General features: G+C 39.1%; 2 protein-coding genes across 4 annotated transcripts in view; both read left to right on the forward strand.

The window, feature by feature from the left end:
• syngap1b (synaptic Ras GTPase activating protein 1b) overlaps positions 1-3205 on the forward strand; it is a 206736-nt gene extending 203531 nt beyond the window's left edge. For all 3 annotated transcript variants that reach the window (XM_087848482.1, XM_087848483.1, XM_087848484.1), the window contains one exon: positions 286-3205. In XM_087848482.1, coding sequence (XP_087704608.1) covers positions 286-618 — 333 coding nt within the window. In that variant the 3' untranslated portion in view covers positions 619-3205. The remainder of the gene's footprint in view (positions 1-285) is intronic.
• A 7248-nt stretch (positions 3206-10453) lies between these two features.
• smg5 (SMG5 nonsense mediated mRNA decay factor) overlaps positions 10454-19820 on the forward strand; it is a 29528-nt gene continuing 20161 nt past the window's right edge. Inside the window, exons 1-6 of the mRNA XM_087848486.1 lie at positions 10454-10904; positions 11330-11428; positions 15830-15953; positions 16570-16726; positions 18951-19040; positions 19656-19745. Coding sequence (XP_087704612.1) covers positions 10840-10904; positions 11330-11428; positions 15830-15953; positions 16570-16726; positions 18951-19040; positions 19656-19745 — 625 coding nt within the window. The 5' untranslated portion in view covers positions 10454-10839. The remainder of the gene's footprint in view (positions 10905-11329; positions 11429-15829; positions 15954-16569; positions 16727-18950; positions 19041-19655; positions 19746-19820) is intronic.

The following is a 19820-nucleotide window of genomic DNA, read 5'->3' on the forward strand; positions in this document are numbered from 1 at the left end:
ATTTCTGTTTTTCGCTGTTGATGTTTTTCCCTTCAAATCATGTCCTTCTCTGGTGATTTTTCTCTTTTATCCTCTTTCCATCCTTATCTCACTGCTATTCCTTTCTCCCACACTTTCACACCTCTTCAACGTGTATTTTTTCCCTTTACATGTCTGCCTTGATTGGACATCTCCTGTTGCAACTCCTCACATCCCTCCCATCTTTCATTGAATGGCCTCTCTCCTACGACCATTTCTCCCTGCTCCCACTCCTCTTTCCCCTCCCTTCTCTCTCTATCTCGCTAGGAGGACCAGCTTTCCTCCCTGGGTTCTGCAGACCCCGGTGTGAAAACTGAAGGTGGAGGGGGAGGTGGAGGAGGTGGAGCAGTAACCAACGATCAAGGCCTCAGAGTCTCTTCCTCGGGCATTTCCTCTGTCAGCTCGCCCCACAATGGAGTCCTCCCTCAAACCATAGATCCTCCCTCTCTACCCGCTCCTCATCAACATCCTAGTCAGAATGGAGAGCTCCGTGGCAGCCAAACATCTTCCCCAATGACAACCTCACAGACAACTGGAACTACAGCAGCAGCAACTACAGGCATAGCAGAAGAAGGGGGAGTAGGTCAAACACAGCACTGAGCCAAATCAGAGAGAGATGACCCAAAACGCCACCCCTGCCCTTTCCCCATTTAGCAAGACAGTTCTTTGAAAAGAAATCCCCTTTTATGTTCTTATTGCCCAGGCAAGAGAGAGAAGAAAAGCGAGCAGGAGACGAGTAGTAATCATACAGCTACTGTACAGTGCTTAACACATTAACACACAACACAAAGGGCTCTTCAATGGACATTTGTTCTCTTGATGCTCACATGCAGCTTCAGATAGTATCAGTCTTGCAGGACAAGACAACGATACCTTACGTACTTTGAATCTGTCAAACAAAGCATTAACATGCATACCAAGATATGTGAATATGTGCTCCGTGCACTCATCGCCTGTTTTGATTCCACTAGAAACAAACATGTAAGGATCAAGAACTATAGAATGTCTTGCACCCCAAAGACTTCATAGTAGCCATTAGCAAAGAAGTGCTAGAAGCTAGAAGCTAGCTTACAGTAACCCTTGACTCCCATGGATGTAGATGCATTAATATATCCTGAACACGCCAGGCTACAGTTTGTTTTAGTAGGAATGTGGCAATGTGGTCTGGCTTTCATAGTGCCTTTGAGTGTTTTTCCAACAGGGTTTTGCAATACAGTTAACAGACGGCGATCAAGTTGGCTTTGCAAGTAAGGGAAACAATATATGGGCCGAAAACAGAGATTCAAAGACACAAGATCAAGCATCATAGCGGTTTGAGTGATGAGAGACATTTCTGGGAACTTCTTTCTTCTTTTCAATCTAAGGGACGTCTTGTTTTTGGACTGAGCTCGTGCAGTTTTTCTCTTCTCAATCTCAGAACCGATTTGTGATAAACTGGTGCTAAACAGAAACAAATGGTGCCATTTTCCAAGTCAGCTGTCTGTGTCTGCCATAGCACTGCCTCTTTCATGGTTCACTCACTGTCTTTTCTCTCTCTCTCTTCTGCAGTTTGTCTTTGACAGGACTTTTTTTTCCCCTCCCGATATGTTCCGTGTGTGTCCGTCTTTGTTCTTCGTGCATCATGTTGTGTTATGCTTAAACGGGGGTGTTGGGGTTTCCATATCTGTTTTTGTTTTTTTTTGCACTCCTCCAATCTCTGATTTTAATCACATTTAATAAAAGCAGCTCCCAGGCTCAGAATTGATGGATCAACTATTGCACTTTTGCCTCCAAAGGCTATCTGTAGTTTACAACTAGCACTAGTAATTTTAATACTTTGACAGACAGGGATGAATGAAGTGTATTCGGTGTTTGTTTGTTTTTCTTTCACTTAAATTATGTTGATTCTTTGTGTTTTTCTAGAAGATGATTATTTTGCTTGTTTCAGACACAGCTTTAATAATTTATCTTGCAATTTTCACCAAAACAAATAAATAGTAAAAACAGGTTCGTAGTTGTTTGGGCATACGCTACATTTTACCCCATTTTTACTTTCAAATTTGCCAGTTACACACAAAGAGGATTTTGTTTCCTTACAAATATCTGTGAAAAGACCATTTCTAGGTTTGCTAAGCCTGCCGTTAAGTGCCTGGGATAGATGTATTGAGTATCCTTTGGCCAGTAGACTAGCTAGTCATCAACCAAATGCACCTTATAAAGCCTTGCTTAACACAATAAAATAAATTATATCCCTGATTCTACAAATTATTCTATATTATATTATCTTATATATTACTGTGTGTAGTTTGCTTAACTTGAGGTTTCTTTTTTTAAATGAAAAGAGACCTGTTGTTGAAAACAAAGCAAAAAATCAATAAATTTTAGAGAATTGTTTGATGTACTTTGCAAATGAACTCATGATTTGATTTCTCATGTGTCCAATGCTGAAAACACGTCTTTGAAATGTTTGCAACATGTATCCATATCCCTTCATTTTGTGTATGAACTGTCTGCTGTAAGGTTCGTCTCGATGTGAATTTGTTTTTGTCTTCGTAGCCTCACACGCCGGTGTCGCTCTGCAACAACTTGTTTTAAAGTTCAAGAAGTGTTTCACATCAGCCATTTTTCACTTTAGACAGACCACAACACTTTTGTTTTTGCCGTGTCAAAGGTCAAAAATGGCCTGCAGTGGTTAAGCTTAGATTAGACTTCTAATGATAGTGAATGTTGAACCACCAAATGTTTATAATGCTAGCAGTCTTATGCAGGGAAAGATTGTCTATTTAGGGCTACTTCTTTCTTGTGAATTTACTTGTGTGGTGAATGTTGGATTCAAAGCGGGCTAGGTTATGAACATCAGTGTCTTTTCTGAGACGTGATATGATCCGTGATTGAGAAATTAACATTGCTGTGAAAATACCTCAGTGACTCAGGTAAACAAGCAGTTGCCTCAGAGCTGAACACAAAAACTATAGAAAATAAAAAGAGACGAGTCCAGCTTTGGAAAGACTGCCACCATGCAGATACTCGGTCAATAGCTATGCTTTAATAGCACCTGATCAAGCACCCTCCCCCGTTTCTTCTCTCTCTCTGTCTCCCTTTTTTCTCCCCCAGCCACTCTCAAAGCTTCATCGAGGACAATGTGGAACCTAATTGGCTGATGCACCATCGGCAGTCTGCAGGGTGGCATGGCCAAATGTCCAGAGCCCTCTCTCGTGACGCGATTGGCTGACAAAGGGAGAACTTGGGGCACTGGTCCCATTCTCTTTGCTCAAAGGATGGTGCAGAGCCCCAGCGGACCATGTAAGGAAATGCTGGGTTTTTTTTGGCTTTTTTGTTTTCACTTTACTGGGCCCTCTCTCTCTGATTTGATAACAGGATTATTATTTTTTTTTAATATGTTTGATGCCTCATGGTTGGATCTACATTTGACTTACAAACAAAAGGTAGGCTGGACAGATATTGTTGTTGTCAGCCTGCCGAGCATGCAAAGAACAGCTATGCAGTCTGATCAATCAGCAGAACGGAGGAACACAAAAGCCAAGGAAGGCGCGATGCTCAAAGTGAGAGAGAGGGGTGGGTAAGATGTATTTCAAAGGTGCTTGACTTCTCTTAAAATTTTCAGTCCAAGCTGATTTGCTTTCATAGCATTTATTTGCCTCTCTCTCTCTATCTATCTCTCTTGTAGTCTTTTCAAATTACCCCTTGATTCCTCTTCATCTATTCACTCTTTATGCATCTAGGATTTTAAAAAACCATAATTTAACCACTTACTTCGTTCTAGACACACTCGATCTTTTTCTCTCCTCGTAGTTTTTAGCTCTTCCGTTTGAATCTTGTTCAGCGTTTGATTTTAAAGGAACCTAAATATGCACAGCCTAATTCATAACGTAAAACCGCTTCTAAACAATACTCTTGCTTCAGCGAAGACTTTGAAAAGCCGGACAGAATGTTATTATTTATATTTCTATGATGAAACTGCTTATTCTTACAATTAAAGAAAAAAACTCTTCGTTTAAAATCTTCCGGAGGAGATATTTATTTCTTGATATAGATAGATGCCTCTATCTAATGGAAGTTCATAAATAACCCGTTTTATATGAACCGAGTTTCTTACTGAGACAATCTTTTGGAAAGAAGAGTTGCCCCCAAAAGACTGCGGCGAAAGGGATGAACTCGTGTTTCACCTACTCCCCTTACGACAGTTTGCACGTTGCTGACACCCGATCCCTCCTTGCTCTTGGTTATTATTGTTCAAAAGCGAAATAAAGTGGACAGATGTCGCCATGGAGCTCTCCATATACGGACGATGTGAAAGTGATTGGATAAGGACATTCTTACAGCTATCGTTTTGTACTCCACTTCGACTACCTGTCTGTAGAGTTTTAACCAAGCAGAGGATGAACTCTTGGTTTCAGTGTGGCCACATTTCTGCAGTCAAATTGCTGTAAAACTCCCCGTTTTTCTTTCTATGGATGGACTCCACTGACACCAATCTGAGTTGAAATCCCTGCCATTTCCACTTTTGACTGAAACGAGAGAGAGACATGTTAGAGGTCCTGCTGAAACGAGTGAATGTGTTTGTATATAAGTGTGTGTACTGGCTCAATCTTTGTGTATATACTGGATACATGTGTATATATGGTATGTCTATGTGTATATACGGTTTGTTTGTATATGCAGAGTGTACAGCTATTTTTTCCTCTAATGTTTCTCTCTCTTTCTATGACTAGGTCTTCTCAAGTTACCAATATTGAGGCATGGAAAGGTTTTTACATGTACTGACAGCTATCAGAGGCACTTTCTGTGCAGACTTAGAATATCAGCAAGGTCTGTCACTTCTAGCTGCATTCTTGAAGCTCTCATACAAGAAGTAACTCACGTAATATTAAGCTTGCACTCATTTTCTGACCAACTAAAAAAGCTTTTCTAAGTAGATTTGGGTGACCAAGCAATGTTTGTACATATATAGACTTAGACCTTTTTTGCCCCCCAGAAACCTCCATTTGCATTTCTTTAAAAAATTCTCAACTTGTTTTGAGTTCTTGCGTATCTGGCGTTCACTTATATGTTTGCAGCGGTTGTCATTCAGAGCTATATATTTATTCAGACAACCCTTATATATTTCTTGAAATTTTGTTCCCCAAATTCTGCTTCTCATGGAACCGTCTAACCTTTTTGTGCGGCTAGACTGGCGAACCCTTCCATGAAAGTCTGCTGTCATTACTCACCATTGCTCGTTTTTGTATAGGTCCTTACTAAATAAGTGTGCCTCCTCCCCCTTATACTCTTACTAACCTTAGATCCGTTACCTCCGCTGATCGCTCATCTCCATTACCCTTTGACAAGCCATAGCCCCCACCCTCCCTGAAAGCTCCTCTATTGTTGTTTTGACAGGACAGACATTTGGGGATTTTCTGTATATTAATGGAAGAGTGGTGTTGAAGAGTGTATTGCAGTTGTATATGGATTTGTTATGAATGTGGATATTCTGATCATTGAATTATTATTGTAATAATGATAATAATTATTGCCTCTTTGATTTTGTTGATTAATTCCTTTGATGCAGTTGATGAAGATGCCATTGTTCCTTTTTTCCTTTCTCTCTCTTTTTTTTTTTTTTTTGGAATACACCGGAATTTATATTTTTCGGGTGGGTGATTCTGGAGATAGAAATACGTAAATAAATTAATAAATAAACAAATAATTAAATTCTTAACTTTGTGTGGAAATGTGTGTTCTACCTTTCTGGACCAACTCTGGATGATTTCAGAGAAAGTAGAAAACCTTTTTCTTTATTTGCATATCCAAAGTTTAATCAACCTTATTCCCCTTTTTTTTTTTTTTTTCCCCACATGCAGATGAACAAGAGTTTTTGGGCCTTTTTGTTACTCTGATGACTCAGACACACTGGAGTCTGGTGTGTATATATATATATATATATATATATATATATATTAGGGGTGCAACGATACACAAAATTCACGGTTCGGTTTTTTCGGTACAAAAAATGTTCATGCTTTTTTAATTTGTTTATTAAAATTATAAATATATATTTTAACTCAAAAGTACAGTTTTTAAATTTAATGTTGCTGAAACAACAAAGTAATAAAAAAATAAATCTGATTGAGGAATCCCTCATCTTTGGAAAAGAGAGTTTATTACAGAGAAATGTCTCTTTCCAAAATAAAAGCTCTACTATACGCTTCTTCTGGGCTATATTCTCAGCAGCATATTAAACATATCAGGTCCCCATAAGGAGAATCATGTGCTAACGGCTGTCTAAATGACTCGGGTAAAGTTTGTAGCATGCATGCTTGTTGTTTTGTCTGCTTCCACTTGTCTTTGCACTAGGATGATGTCGGAGTAAATGTGCAGTCATATTCGTTGTGTTCCCACTAGTGCTGTCAGCGTTAATCTCGTTAAAATGACGTTAACGCCACAACACGGCAAATCTCGAGCTACCGCGGATCGCCCTGTGCGTGGGGCTGGACGGCCAACACGTTAACGAGCTAACTGCGCTAATGCACTAGTTCCCACCCATGTAATTGAGCATTGCAGCACATCCGACATACTGTTTTACTTTTGTCCATGACGCGCTTACCTTCAGGGTCATACGTCACATGAAAACCAAAATAGTTCCAAACGCCAGATCTGAGTGAGGGTGGGGGAGGTTCAATTTGCCATGTTGCAACGAGCTTAGCTTCTTTCTCGCTAGCTTGCGCTGCGCTAAGTGGATCTGCGTTCGACTACTCCGCCTAGGCTGCACTTTAGAGCGCAGATCCACTGAGCGCTCAACACAGACAGCATCGTCAGAAGGAAAGTTGATAAAATAAATTAAAAATTTTGTATTGTTCATACATACACGTACCGAACCGAAAGCACTGTATCGAACGGTTCAATATCGATACGAGTATTGTTGCACCCCTAATATATATATACATAGATAGATAGATAGATAGCATTAGGTATACAGTGAGTTACCATGCACAAATCTACGTTTTTGAGCCATACTATAAAAATTGCATTAAACCTAAGTGGTACCTCTTGAGCTTTAAAGTCAGGCCAATGCAAAAAGTTGTAATGTGAGTAAAAAGAATTTCGGGATACTGATAAAGCTTGTACTTATTTGATTAACTGATGTGCTGGTACATGCAGCTTTAGCTCCTAGACCTCACATCTACTAATTTAAGCAACTGAATTGGACCTTAAATACAGTCTATGCTTAAATCTCCTTTTTTAATGGTCAGTAGGGGCAGTTCTCATGGTTGCAAAATATCTTGTTGTATGACTGTAGTAGAAAATGACCCTTTGCTTTTGATTTACGATGTCTGCAGACACTTTCCTGATGACTTTATGGTCTGGTGTGCTAGTCTCAAGGCCAATTTAACGCTGTGTCATTTTATAAATTATGGTTTAATTCAAGAGGAAATATGTAATAGTGTCTTTTAACTAGTTGACTGACAAAGGGCTTACCTTCAAAATTCACTGCTGAGCATCAACCTATCGTTTATATACGATCTAGCAATAAATCTCGAGTCAGTCCCACTTACACCACCACCAACAACGTTTGATCATACACAGCTTGTAATATTCGACAGCCAACATATTATTAATATTATTAACATATAGTAGCAGTTTCCCACAGCCTGTGTCACATAATTAATTCCACATAAAAACTTCTGAATGAATGTACAGTTTGTAAAAGAGAGAAGCCGTACATTTAATCTCATTTATTTAATTAAAAAAACAAAAACACTATACTTGACAACCTCTTGTAAAAATACACTAAAGATAGAAGGGTGTGTTCAGTGTACATGTAAAACAAAGGAAGTTGGTGATCAGTTCACAGTAAGAATTTGGTTGCATCACAGTGTTGTGATTCTTCACTTGTGGTGGAGCAGATCATGTCCTCACACGCTCCTCAGACACGGTGCCCAGAGTGAGGAGGGCAGGTAAGATTTGGGATCTGGGGATTCGACTGAATTTAGTAAGCTTGTAATTATCTTCATCCTCCTACACTTAATTGCCTGCAGTTCCTTCAGGGGTTTGCAACTTGTGACTTTGGACAGAAAGGAAGAAAAAGCACTTAAGCAGAGGGTTCATGATGTGTAAACTGAACAAACAGAGTGGAGAGTTCCACACCAACTTACCTGTAATTACTCTTGTAATTATTCTGCCAGAGGACACTGAGAAATTTAAAACAAACAAACAAACAAAAAAAACCCCATGTGCTTGCAATAACCGTTCAAAATCTGTGTTTTTGAGAGACAGTTGGCTCTCTGTCACATTTCCACAGTAGGCATATACATAAAAACTTAAAATTATGGAAATGTTTTATAGATGTGCAATAATCCATGAGCTTTATAGTCCTCTAGTGGCATCTACCTGAAATTACAAGAACAGAGGTGCATTCTAGTCTATTAATAAACCCAGTTTTTAAGCAGCATTTTTGATCAACATGGTGTAAGGATCAAAACATAAATTGTATGTAAATATTGTAGGTATTAATGCCAATATGGGACAAAAACAAACATGAGGTTTTGCATATATATATAACATGACCTGTAATCCTGTAACCCATGCAGCAACGTAATTCCTAAATTGCCAAAAGGCATTTCATTTTTTTCTGGTAATGGAAATTACCAAACTGTCCTATAATAATCAGAGTGGACGATTGATCACATTGTCCTATGCATGACCACACACTTCTGAGCGTATTCATAAAAACTGTGTGTGTAGTCTGTGTTGTGGTTTCAGATGATTTTTGCATGATTTTTGTATTTTAGTGATTACACGTTACAGTTTTTATTCAATTGATTTGGCACAATTCTCACAGCAGAAAGGTCTTTTCCACCACTCAGAACAGTTAGGGCATTTTTCATAACACGGACTCACCTTTGCAAAATACACTCCAACAATCAAAAACATTTTCACATTTGTCAGAACACGAATAATCAGCCAATCACGTCAGCTCTAATGAATGAATTAAAACGTTTCAGAAACAAAAATGAAATGTAAAGTGTTTTTTTTTTATTTTACAAAACTGATGAAATGAAGAAAAGCAGAATAATACTCGTAAGATTAAAGCATCAGAAAAAAAATACAGTCTGAGAACATAGGACCAATTACTGTTTAGTCCAGTGAAGTCACGCTATACATTCAGCAACCACTTTATTAGGTGCGTCTGTTTCACTGCTCATCACAGTAACCCAAATATCTAATCAGCCTTTCACATCAGCAGCAACTCAAATCATTTAGACATGCAGACATGGTCAAGACAGCCTGTCAAGTTTGAACAAGTTCAAGATGACTGAACGTGGCATGGTTCTTGATGTCAGATGGGCTGGTGTGAGTATTTCAGACATTGTTGATGTACTGGGATTTTCCAGCATGGCCACCTTCAGGGCTTACAGCTGATAAGAATGTAACAGTAACTCAAATAACCACTAGTTACAAACAAGCTATGCAGAAGAGCATCTCTGAAAGCAAAACACATCCAACCTTGAAGCAGATGGACTACATGTGGCAGCTAAGAACAGGGAACTGAGGCTACATTTTGCACAGACTCATCAAAATTAGACAACAGAAGATTGAAAAACGCGGTACTCAGATGGCGTCGAGTCACCAGATCTCAGTGCAGCAGAGCATCCTTGGGATGAAATTTGGATAAGCAGCTCTGACACAAGACTGAAGGTATGTATATCTATTTGTTGCTTGTAAACCACTGAGAGTGTGTTGCTGTATTTGGTCTTTCAGAAATATTTGAAAAAAGTTTGAAGTCATTTGGTTGAAAACATTAATGCAATGCTGGGCAGTTGAGACTCAACGTTAATAATCGATATAAAGACTCAAAAGGGGTTTTGTGTTTTTCAGAGCAGAAAAGCGAATTAATACATTTTTGTACTTTAGACAGTCTATACTTTAGTATCCAGTCCCTAAATATTTTTGTGTGCCCTTGTTGAAATTAAACTCTACAAGTGAATGAAAAAATATATATTAAATTTAGATGTGCCAAAGTTATCTGTGTATTACCAGGAAACATCCTCACCGGTGGCTACACAAACAAAAAAAACTTGAGCATCTATTTTTAAATGTTTTTATAATTAATTATTTTGTTTTGTTTTCTGACTTCTCACGTGAAGTGTCTGACTCTGTTCTGTATTACAGAATTTATATGTAAAAAATAAAAGGTATTCTTCAGTTTACAAAAACAATCTGAAATCCCTTACAGATGGTAGTAGGAACGTGGCTCCAATAGTATGAATCAGATTTAAAAATTAGATGTTATCTTCAGTGTTTTCTGGCTGTACAGTGTTTGTTTGAAGTGTAAATGCATCTTATTCCTAAACTGCATAATATGTTTTTTTCTTTCTTTCTTTTGGAACTCCTGATTTTCTGAAAGGGAGGGTTTGTAGACTATCTGGCAACTCTTTTCCGTAATCTCGTGAGTATGTTGTGTGCTCTCGCGGTATTCAGGCGGTCAATGCCTGATAGGAATAATGGCCGCCTTCGTAGCAATGGCTGGAGCGGGGAACAACACAAGCAGCATACCGGAGCGTTTTAGCTGACCAGGAACAGCGTAAATTACTGGGCACCCCCTTCTACCCGGTTTTCAGAACGGATGGGTAGAGGGGGTTTTGCCAAAGGACAAAAGAAACGAAAGAGACTCGGAGGGAAGAGGAGGGACGCTAACGCTGCCTTTATAGCTAGCACTAGCTGGCTAGTTGTCGCTGCCGGGGAAGAAATCCGCGGAGTCGTGACAACCGTGCGTCGGAACGGGTGAAGGAAACAGCAGTTGAACGCTGGAGCGTGTGATCAAACATCTGGCTAAGCGCTAATATGAGCGGACCCGGACAGGACAGTGAGCCAGAGGCCAAAGTCCTTCTCATCAAGCGACTCTACAGGTACCTTGACGAGGCCGTTTTTGCCAAAGCTAACCGAGGTGCTAATTGAATGTTAATTGAGCTGGCTAGCTTAGCAATAGTCAGACAGTACTTGCTACTACTAGAGAAAGTCCAGCTATCCTCTAACTTATCACCACAGTGAGTAAACCAGCACGCCCGTATACCTTTTCTTTGTAGCATCAGCTAAATTTGATGGGAAGCGCTTCATTCTCTTCAACTTGTCTTGGCTAATGAGCACGGTAGCATTTGTCATCCGTGTCTTTGTTACAGAGAAGTGAAACAGAAAGGTCTCGGGCTGTTAACCCGACTGCTTACAATGTTTATTCCTACGTTTGTTCTGTTTCCACATGACGCTTATTTTGTGGCAATTTGGCTAACAGCGTTGTCATCATGCTGATGCTATGTGTTGCCTAACATGCCGACAGGGCTGTGGTGGAGACTGTGCACAAGCTAGATGTCATCATCGGCAGCAAATCGTCCTACAGAGAAGTCTTCAAGCCGGAGAACATCAGCCTTCGCAACAAGTAAGTACGAGTGTCTCGGGAGCTTGTGTGTAGGCGGCTGTAATTTGACTTAAACCTCACTGCCTGCATGCAGTCTCAGTCCTGACTAGTCTTGCTAGCTGTCAGGTGTGTATTGAGGCTCTGTCATGCCTCAATACATGCAGTAAATGCAGCATCTCAGTGAGCATACATTTCCTGGTGCTCTCTAGTTTCTAAATTTAGTTCAGATGTTTATTTTTTAATATTTCCAGCATGACCATCTGTAAACAACTGACTGTGGCTTTATCTCAAAGTCTAAGCTGGAGTTGTTGTTTTTTTTAGTTTAGTTTTATTTTTGTTTTTTTTCCTTGTCCAGACAAAGATGAAAAGCAAGCGTCACTGGTCATGCAGCTTGAGCAGGACTATGGTGGTTATTTGCATACTGGATGTTGTGGACAGAAAGCTCAAAACCAATAAGAGGAAGTTGGAAAGTTAACTGAGGAGGCGGAATAATGATGGGTGTCTAAACAGTCAGCAAGATAAGGGAAATGTTATCTCATCCTGCTCTGATTGCTCTGGGAGTTTTGTCAAGCTATAACTAGACAGGCCTAGAGTATCATCAGGACTACCAGTGAAGCCAGTAAACAAACCAGTAATTTAGTTGGAGTATAAAATCAACCAGGAGCTATTTTGATAATTGATTCAAGTGGACTTTTATTCATTCTGCTTTTGCTATCTGTCAAATTTGGTACCTGTTCTTCTGTTGCGACACAGGCTTTAAAAGGAGAGGAGCAAAAACTGCTGGTTTCAAACAGTGAATGAAATGAGGGACTTCACCAAAGCCCAGTTAACAAGTGTACTGTTAATCATGCAAAGCTACTCTTGAATAGGGATGGGAATTGATTTTGCAAACTTATCAGTTCGATTCCTTACCATTTCTCTTGTCGATTCTCATTGGCTCCGCTTTGGAAATAACCAGCTTTTCTAAGCTGCATATCAAAGACGGCACATTCTGCAAATTAATTGCAGGCTGTGGGTCAAATGTTTGTGCTTGTTGGAGGTATACCCCCTCTTTGTTGTGATCAGTATCAGGGTTGTTACTCCAAAAAAGTAATGTATTGCACATACATTTTTCTTAAAAGAAATGCATACTACTCATTACATTACTTTCATGTTTTTTGGTAAAATGACCTGAAACCCATTGCCTAATAGTTACTCTTTAACAATGTAAACCTAAGACCACAGTCGCACACACAAACACAAATCCCCGTCCTAATGAGGACACAATTATGATTTTTTTTTCTCTTAGTATTTAGGTAAGAACACAAAGCTGACATTAAGAGACTTCAGAGTTATTGCCACAGTTTAGAAACATAAACAGATAGGAATGGAGGCTGCATCATGACATCTTATTGGTTTGTTACCTGTTGAAGTTCAGGGTCTGGCTTTGGGCTGTGCGATATAAGGGGGTGGCTGTAGCTCAGGTGGCAGAGCAGGTCAGCCACTAATCAGAAGATCGGTGGTTTGATCCCACGCTGCCTCCTGGCTGCATGCCATGTATCCTTGGGCAAGATACTAACCCCATGTTTGCCTTCTGGTGGTGGTCAGAGGGCCTGGTGGCGCCAATGTGTGTGTGAATGGGTGAATGACTGAATGTAGTGTAAAGCGCTTTGGGGTCCTTAGGACCTTAGGCTATACAAATGCAGGCCATTTACCATATAACAGATGTATATCAGGTGACGATATAAAAACGTCTATCGTTTCATTTTACGCTATCATTTGTTTCGTTGTGTCGCAAAAACTGTTTATGGCAATATTTTTCATCGTTTTGATGGTCACTGTAGTGACTATTAATTTCTTAAATTTCTCTCTTTCTCTTATATTTAAATTAACCACACTACACAACCACACTGTTTTTATGCGTTGTCGTTAGCAACAAAGACGGTGTCCGCTTGTTTATTTTCCACATAAACCTTTCACAATAAAGCTCAATATCTTGTTGAGACTTTTCAAAATAAACTGAATCACGTGAAAGAGTATGCAGATTATTTACAGATGAGAAGCAAAAAAGAGCCGCCAGGTGCTAAAAAATAAACCTTAGACTCAAACGTTAGAACAGGCTTTTCGCCGCAGCACACTGTGTAATAAATACTCACAAAGAAAACGGCTGCTGTTACAACTTATGTCTAAAAATGTATCGTTTCATTCATTGGTTAAAAAACTCGACTCCAGATACACGATGCCCAGCTGGAAACACTTCACGCAAGTCGAGCTGCCTGAGATTCACAGAATTTACAGAAAATGTTACATTTTTGTGATTTATATCGTTATTGGAACGATAGATGTCTTATATCGGGATATGAGATTTTGGTCACATCGCACAGCCCAAGTCTGGCTGCTGTGCTGGAGTCAGCATTCACTAAGCTTTAACATCACTTTGGGTTCTTGGCTAGCTTGCAAAGAACCAAAGTTGTCTTAGCATCATATTGCAGTTGTTTTCTGTTGTGCATGCAGTTTGCACTTTACCGTTGCACTCTCGTCCTTTGTGCAATAATATTAAAAGTAAGGTCCACACTGCAGGCTGCGCCACAGTTCCTGAAATCAGCTGATTGATAGGCAATGACATTAACGATTCCGAGGAATTAAACTACTGGGAATGGTTCTCGAATTCCATACCTACTCTTGAAGACACGAGAATCAAAATATGGAAGAATGTGACTGGTACCGAACAATGCTGTACTTTTAAGGTATAGATGGACATTTTACTGCTATACTAAGCAGTTTGTTTACACTTAAAGAACAAACAAACACTGCTGTGTCAATTAGTTTCAGAAAATGATTAGAAAGGATAAAATTACTACTTTCTTTTTTTTTCCAGTACAATTTTCTAATGTGGCAGGTAACATCTTCCAGTGTTATTCTTTGTCTGACCTTAACCCAAACATTGCTTTCAGTTTACTGTCAAAGAAGGCAACATAAATCAGAACATGTTCATATTTAAGAACCTAAATTCACAAGTAATTTATTCATGAGACTTTCTGTCCAGCAATTTGTCATTGGTAGCATTAGCTCACGTTGATGTTCTTTTCTGATCTTTTCTGATGTTAAAGTGTATGAAAAACCAAGCACTGATAAACATCTTTATAAAATGAGAGAAATGCAGCATGTACTTGCCTAAAGTATTAACATAATCGTGTCATTTGCCGCACACAAGATCTGAGATTTCACAAAATTCTTGTGAACAACTTCTGAATCAGACCCAATGAGTCACACAAGTCACTTCTGATATTTTGTTTGTGTTTTTTCCCAGTAGGACACGTACTGTCGTGTTAATACAATGGGCCTACAACCAGTCAGAAACCTCAAGTCTTGTTTCTGACTTTGGGATAAAACCGAAATATGCAGTCCAATAGGAATGCTGAGGTCACAGATGTTATAATGTTCAGCTGTCCAACTGTACTTCATTATACACACGTTTCTGTTATTCAGCTTCCTCTTATTACATGTGGTGCATGAAATAATAGAAACACTTATTAGAGTAACAGAATTACAAGCTACAGCCTCCTCAAAGACCATGCAGATGCAACTTTGAGGTTGATTTAATCCCACTCTAAAGCAGTTTCCACAAATAAATCTCACAAAGTTTGGTTTTATTTAAATGCATTTTATCTGGCTGGCAGCTGGATGTATGTAAAATTTCATTGTCATCAAGAAAAAACATATTTTGGAAAAGCAGCAGATTTTCTTGCTTGTGGGGATCTCAAATTTATAAAGTTGCATTAAGTACTTGCTTAATGCAATTAAGTCATTACTGCAGGGGCTTGGGTTTGAGTTTGGTCTGAGCAGTTATTGCAATTCATTCTCCCTCACTCTCTTCCTACTTTCCTGCCTACTGTTTGCACTCATCTGTCAAGAAAAGTCTAAATATGCTCAAAAATGACAGCAGCTAAATGTTATTAAGCTGCTGCATGACAAGGTTGTCAATATGCAGTCATTTCTGTCCTTGATGAGCCCTACACTTCATGTGAAATTAAAGCCGTTTTCACACGTGCAGTTTTCTAGGTGCTACCCAACACAGATGGATGTGAGATTTCAAACGTGACAGTTGGAACGGTCAATAATCTGTCAGCTTGTTATTACAACTTTTGGCATAGTGTCCAGTTTTTTGTGAATAGAACAGGTAGTAGTCTGGCAAATTCACAGCTAGTGAGCAGCTTTCCTGCCTTCTGCATGCTCCACTGAGGCTGCACTCTCACCTCAGGAGATCACATTTACAATAGTCTCACTTACTGTGGATTAAATGTACGGAAGTACTACTCTGACCAGTGTCTGAACCTGATACACCCAACAGTGGTCCAGAACTTGTGTGAAAACACTTAAATAATTGGTCCTTTAACCCAGCTGTCTTCTCATTGCACATGTGCATCTTTTTTCTGTTTTCAGGCTGAGGGAACTTTGTGTGAAACTGATGTTTCTGCATCCAGTGGACTATGGCCGCAAGGCCGAGGAGCTGCTGTGGAGAAAGGTTTACTATGAAGTCATTCAGGTTATCAAGACCAACAAGAAGGTAAATGTCCCTGCAGCTGTGGAAAAATGGCCTTGCTGCATATATTAAACTGACTACATTTGTTTTCTGTTGCTACCTGGCTACTCCAGCTTTTACTTAAGAGGTGAACTCTCCAATTTATTTTATATCCATGCCAGTGACCACAAAAGCGTTTAGGAGAATAATAATTTCACAATAATCAATCATTTTCAGCAGTCCAGTCTGCAACTTTATTGTTTTGGTTCATTGTCATAGCAGTATAAAACTGCAGACATTAAAGAAATGCTATATTTATAGTGTCAATACTTGAATTAGTTTGTGGTGATGAAATGTTGGTGTCATGTTCACAGCCAATTTCTGCTTTTAAACCTGCGTACCCTTTATTACAGGTTAACTCTGGTTTAATATGAGCATTGTTGGATTATAAAGCATTTATTTTATACATTTAAAATCTTCTTGAAACTCACCTTTATAACAACACGACACAGTTGCCAGTTTTAATCTTGTCTATTTTACATTAGTTATAGTTTCTTTTTTAAGTTGCCTGTTATTTTGATTCAGATCATCCTCATTAGTGTACTGTTCCCTTCTCTAAAGTCCTCGCTTCTCTTTTGATTTGGGTTTTCTTCCACTGCAGCACATCCACAGTCGCAGTGCTCTGGAGTGTGCCTACAGAACTCACCTGATAGCCGGCGTGGGTTTCTACCAACACCTGCTGCTCTACATCCAGTCACATTACCAGCTGGAGCTGCAGGATTGCATTGACTGGACCCACGTCACAGATCCACTGATAGGTTAGATGAGCCAGCGCATTCTCACACTCTCAGATGAAGGCATAACAATAAAATTAATTGTCTTTCTGTTTCAGGATCCTTAAACCACCCTTGAATAAAACTGAGTTATTTGTAACAACAACACTTTTAAAGTGTAAATGTCTGCTGTAGACAGTATAGCTGGTGTCCTTGTGAAAAACTTGATGAAGATAGTTGAAACTTTATCGATAGTTAATCTATGTAATACATTACCTGTACTAGAAACTAGAGATGGCACGATACCACTTTTTTATGTCCGATACCGATACCGATATCATAAATTTGGATATCTGCCGATACCGATATGAATCCGATATAGTCTGTTTTTTTAATCAATAAAACGTTTTTTAATATCTTGCTGCATTTTGTATAAGTTTATACTCAGGTTTAAATAAATAACAACACTAAAGCTATTCTGTTATACCTGTATGTAAAAAATACAACAAAATATTTCATAGTTCAGCAACACTGATCAATCTAATAAACGTAAACCTGCTCCATCCTCCCTATTCTGGTATTTTAAAGAGTACTTAGCAGAAATATCAAGCAACCTAACTAATAGGGTTGCAAACTCCCAGCAAAAAAAAAAAAATAGGGAACCACCCCCCACCCTCCAGCTCATGATGCTTAATCGATGTAATCAAATTTAATTTGATGCAGGGAGGAAAATGCACAAAAAGAAATTATTTTTCAAGAATAATTAAATAGATTCAACATCTTTCTTCAACAGAATTGCAGACTGCACAGATGGTATCTTCCCAAAGGAAAAAGTAGTATAGCTTACTAGGGTATATTAGAATTAACAGTTACTATATACAGTAATGGACTTCTATACATTTTACATCAGATTAAAACTTTGGGTGTAAGATTCAGATAATTATTTATTAAAAGCTACAGATTTTAAATGAGAATAAGAAAGAAAAGTATTTCTTTGTGCCCCCTTTTCCCTGTTCATGCCCTATCGGCCCCCCTGGCTAAACTTTGCTAGATCCGCCCCTGCACAGTTACCAGCTGTCAGCTATGTAGAAAAGGATCCTGCTGTAGAAAGTAATATTAAATAAATTCTAACAACAGCTTATCAAGCTTAATAGTGCTGCTGTTGTTCAGCCGCTGGTTTCCTCTTTCTAGTGAGAAGTGGGCCAAAAACTAAGAAGAGAGACGGACTCTCGACAGAAAAGCCGATCAGCTGATCATTAAGCAGTTTCACGATTGAAGTAGCAGCAGGAGAGAGAGAGAGAGAGAGAGAGAGAGAGGCAGTCCTCCATATATCTGTTGTTAAGCTTAAGGTGGGAATGCTTTACAAACATTCAGAGATGAACTTACACACTTGCTTTACTTCTCTCTGGGATCACTTCCTCGGAGATGAAATGCTGGTTTGCTAGCAAGGCTACAAATACACACAGCGGCTCTATCACATGAAGCATACTGCTGCGACGTGCTATGGTTATGAGCCGAGTTACGCCGTGTAGCAAGCTTTGTGAGGTGCTTTTTTGATATTTAATGGATCGGATTACATTTTTTATTTCTCGCCGATATCCGATCCAGTAATTTGGGTCAGTATCGGACCGATACATAGTATCGGATCGGTCCATCTCTACTAGAAACTAAAAACTCCGACCTCATTTGCTACTGATATTTAAATGCAGTTTAGACTCACTGAACAAATAATCAGTCGTGAAGGTAACCACTCCTGACTACTCTACTGTCAAAAACGAAGACTAAAAAGGCCAAGATGGAAATCATAAAGACTAATCACATTAAATATTCATGATTATGAATAATCATTAATATAGTTGTTGTTTTTTTACTGTAATTGTACAGTCCTGTTGTCAGGGAAATACAGCCAGAGAGGGTTTATGTTCCCGCAAGGTGATGGTTTATAGTCTGTTCTGTAAAAGTACCTGTTTTTCACTCTGTATGATATTTCTTATTTTTGTGAAAAAACACTGCAAAGATGCCACAACCCAGCCCCTGGCTATCGAGTAAATCACCTCTTCTTATCCAACTTAAACAAAATAGTTTTGAATGTTAACATTAGAGATGCTTCAAGACTATCTGGTCCCGGCTCTTTTATTTGGGCTCTGTGCTACCCTGTTGCTGTGTTGGACTTTAATCTTGCTGTGTTGTTACATAAGTCAAAGTCATTTTGGATAAAAGGATTGGATGGATAAAAAAAAAAAAAGTGTTGTGTAATTGTTCCCAACAGGGCGAAAGAAACCAGTGTCAGCCACCCCCAAGGAGATGGAGTGGGCACAGATGGCCTGTCATCGCTGTCTGGTCTACCTTGGAGATCTAGGTAATAATAAGATAATAGAATATGTAATTAATTCAACTATCTGTCAGGCTCGCAGAGGTGTGAGACAGAACAGGTGTCATTCAGCGTGGGAAAATTTGACTCAGTTATGTAGTAGAGCTGGATGAAGGCTGTTTGGTTGGTTTAGACTTATGTGAACCACAGGTACCACTTAACACTTGACTCCTGCAGTGAGAACATATGACCTATTTCCCTGCAAAATTACTGATTAACTTTAAAGCACATTAAATATATTGGGCTAAAACCTAAAACTCACTAAAACCAGTAAAAATTGTAAATTAAGAAATTCATACTGGATGACCAGTGATCCATGATTCTATCAGAGGCACTGTTTTCAAGCTGTTTGGTTTATGATAGTCCAGCATCCTTGTAAGACTGTGAGAATGCTGTAGCATTAAAATGAAGGATGTTTCACTTTGTAGCTGTTTTTGTTTGTTTTTTCTCATGTTTGTCTGAAGCCATTCCAGGTCTTTGTGTTTGTGCACATTTCTGAAATAATCAATTTCAATCTTCACCTTTTCAGCCACAATGCTGTAATCATATAGATTTGCTTTTTTTTTTCTTTAACTGTGATGTTTAAAATCATTTTCTCCTCAGCGCGCTACCAAAACGAGCTTGCAGGAGTGGAGGCTGAGCAGCTGGCAGAGAGGTTTTACCATCAGGCATTGTCAGTTATGCCACACGTAGGTGAGTGACGAGAATGTAAGGTTTGGTTTGTTTGTTTTTTCAAACAGTACTGTGTTGCCATACCCGTGGTCTTAC

Source organism: Neolamprologus brichardi, chromosome 11 (assembly GCF_056152115.1).
Source record: "Neolamprologus brichardi isolate AB-2024 chromosome 11, ASM5615211v1, whole genome shotgun sequence".
In the NCBI taxonomy this organism is placed as follows: domain Eukaryota; kingdom Metazoa; phylum Chordata; class Actinopteri; order Cichliformes; family Cichlidae; genus Neolamprologus; species Neolamprologus brichardi.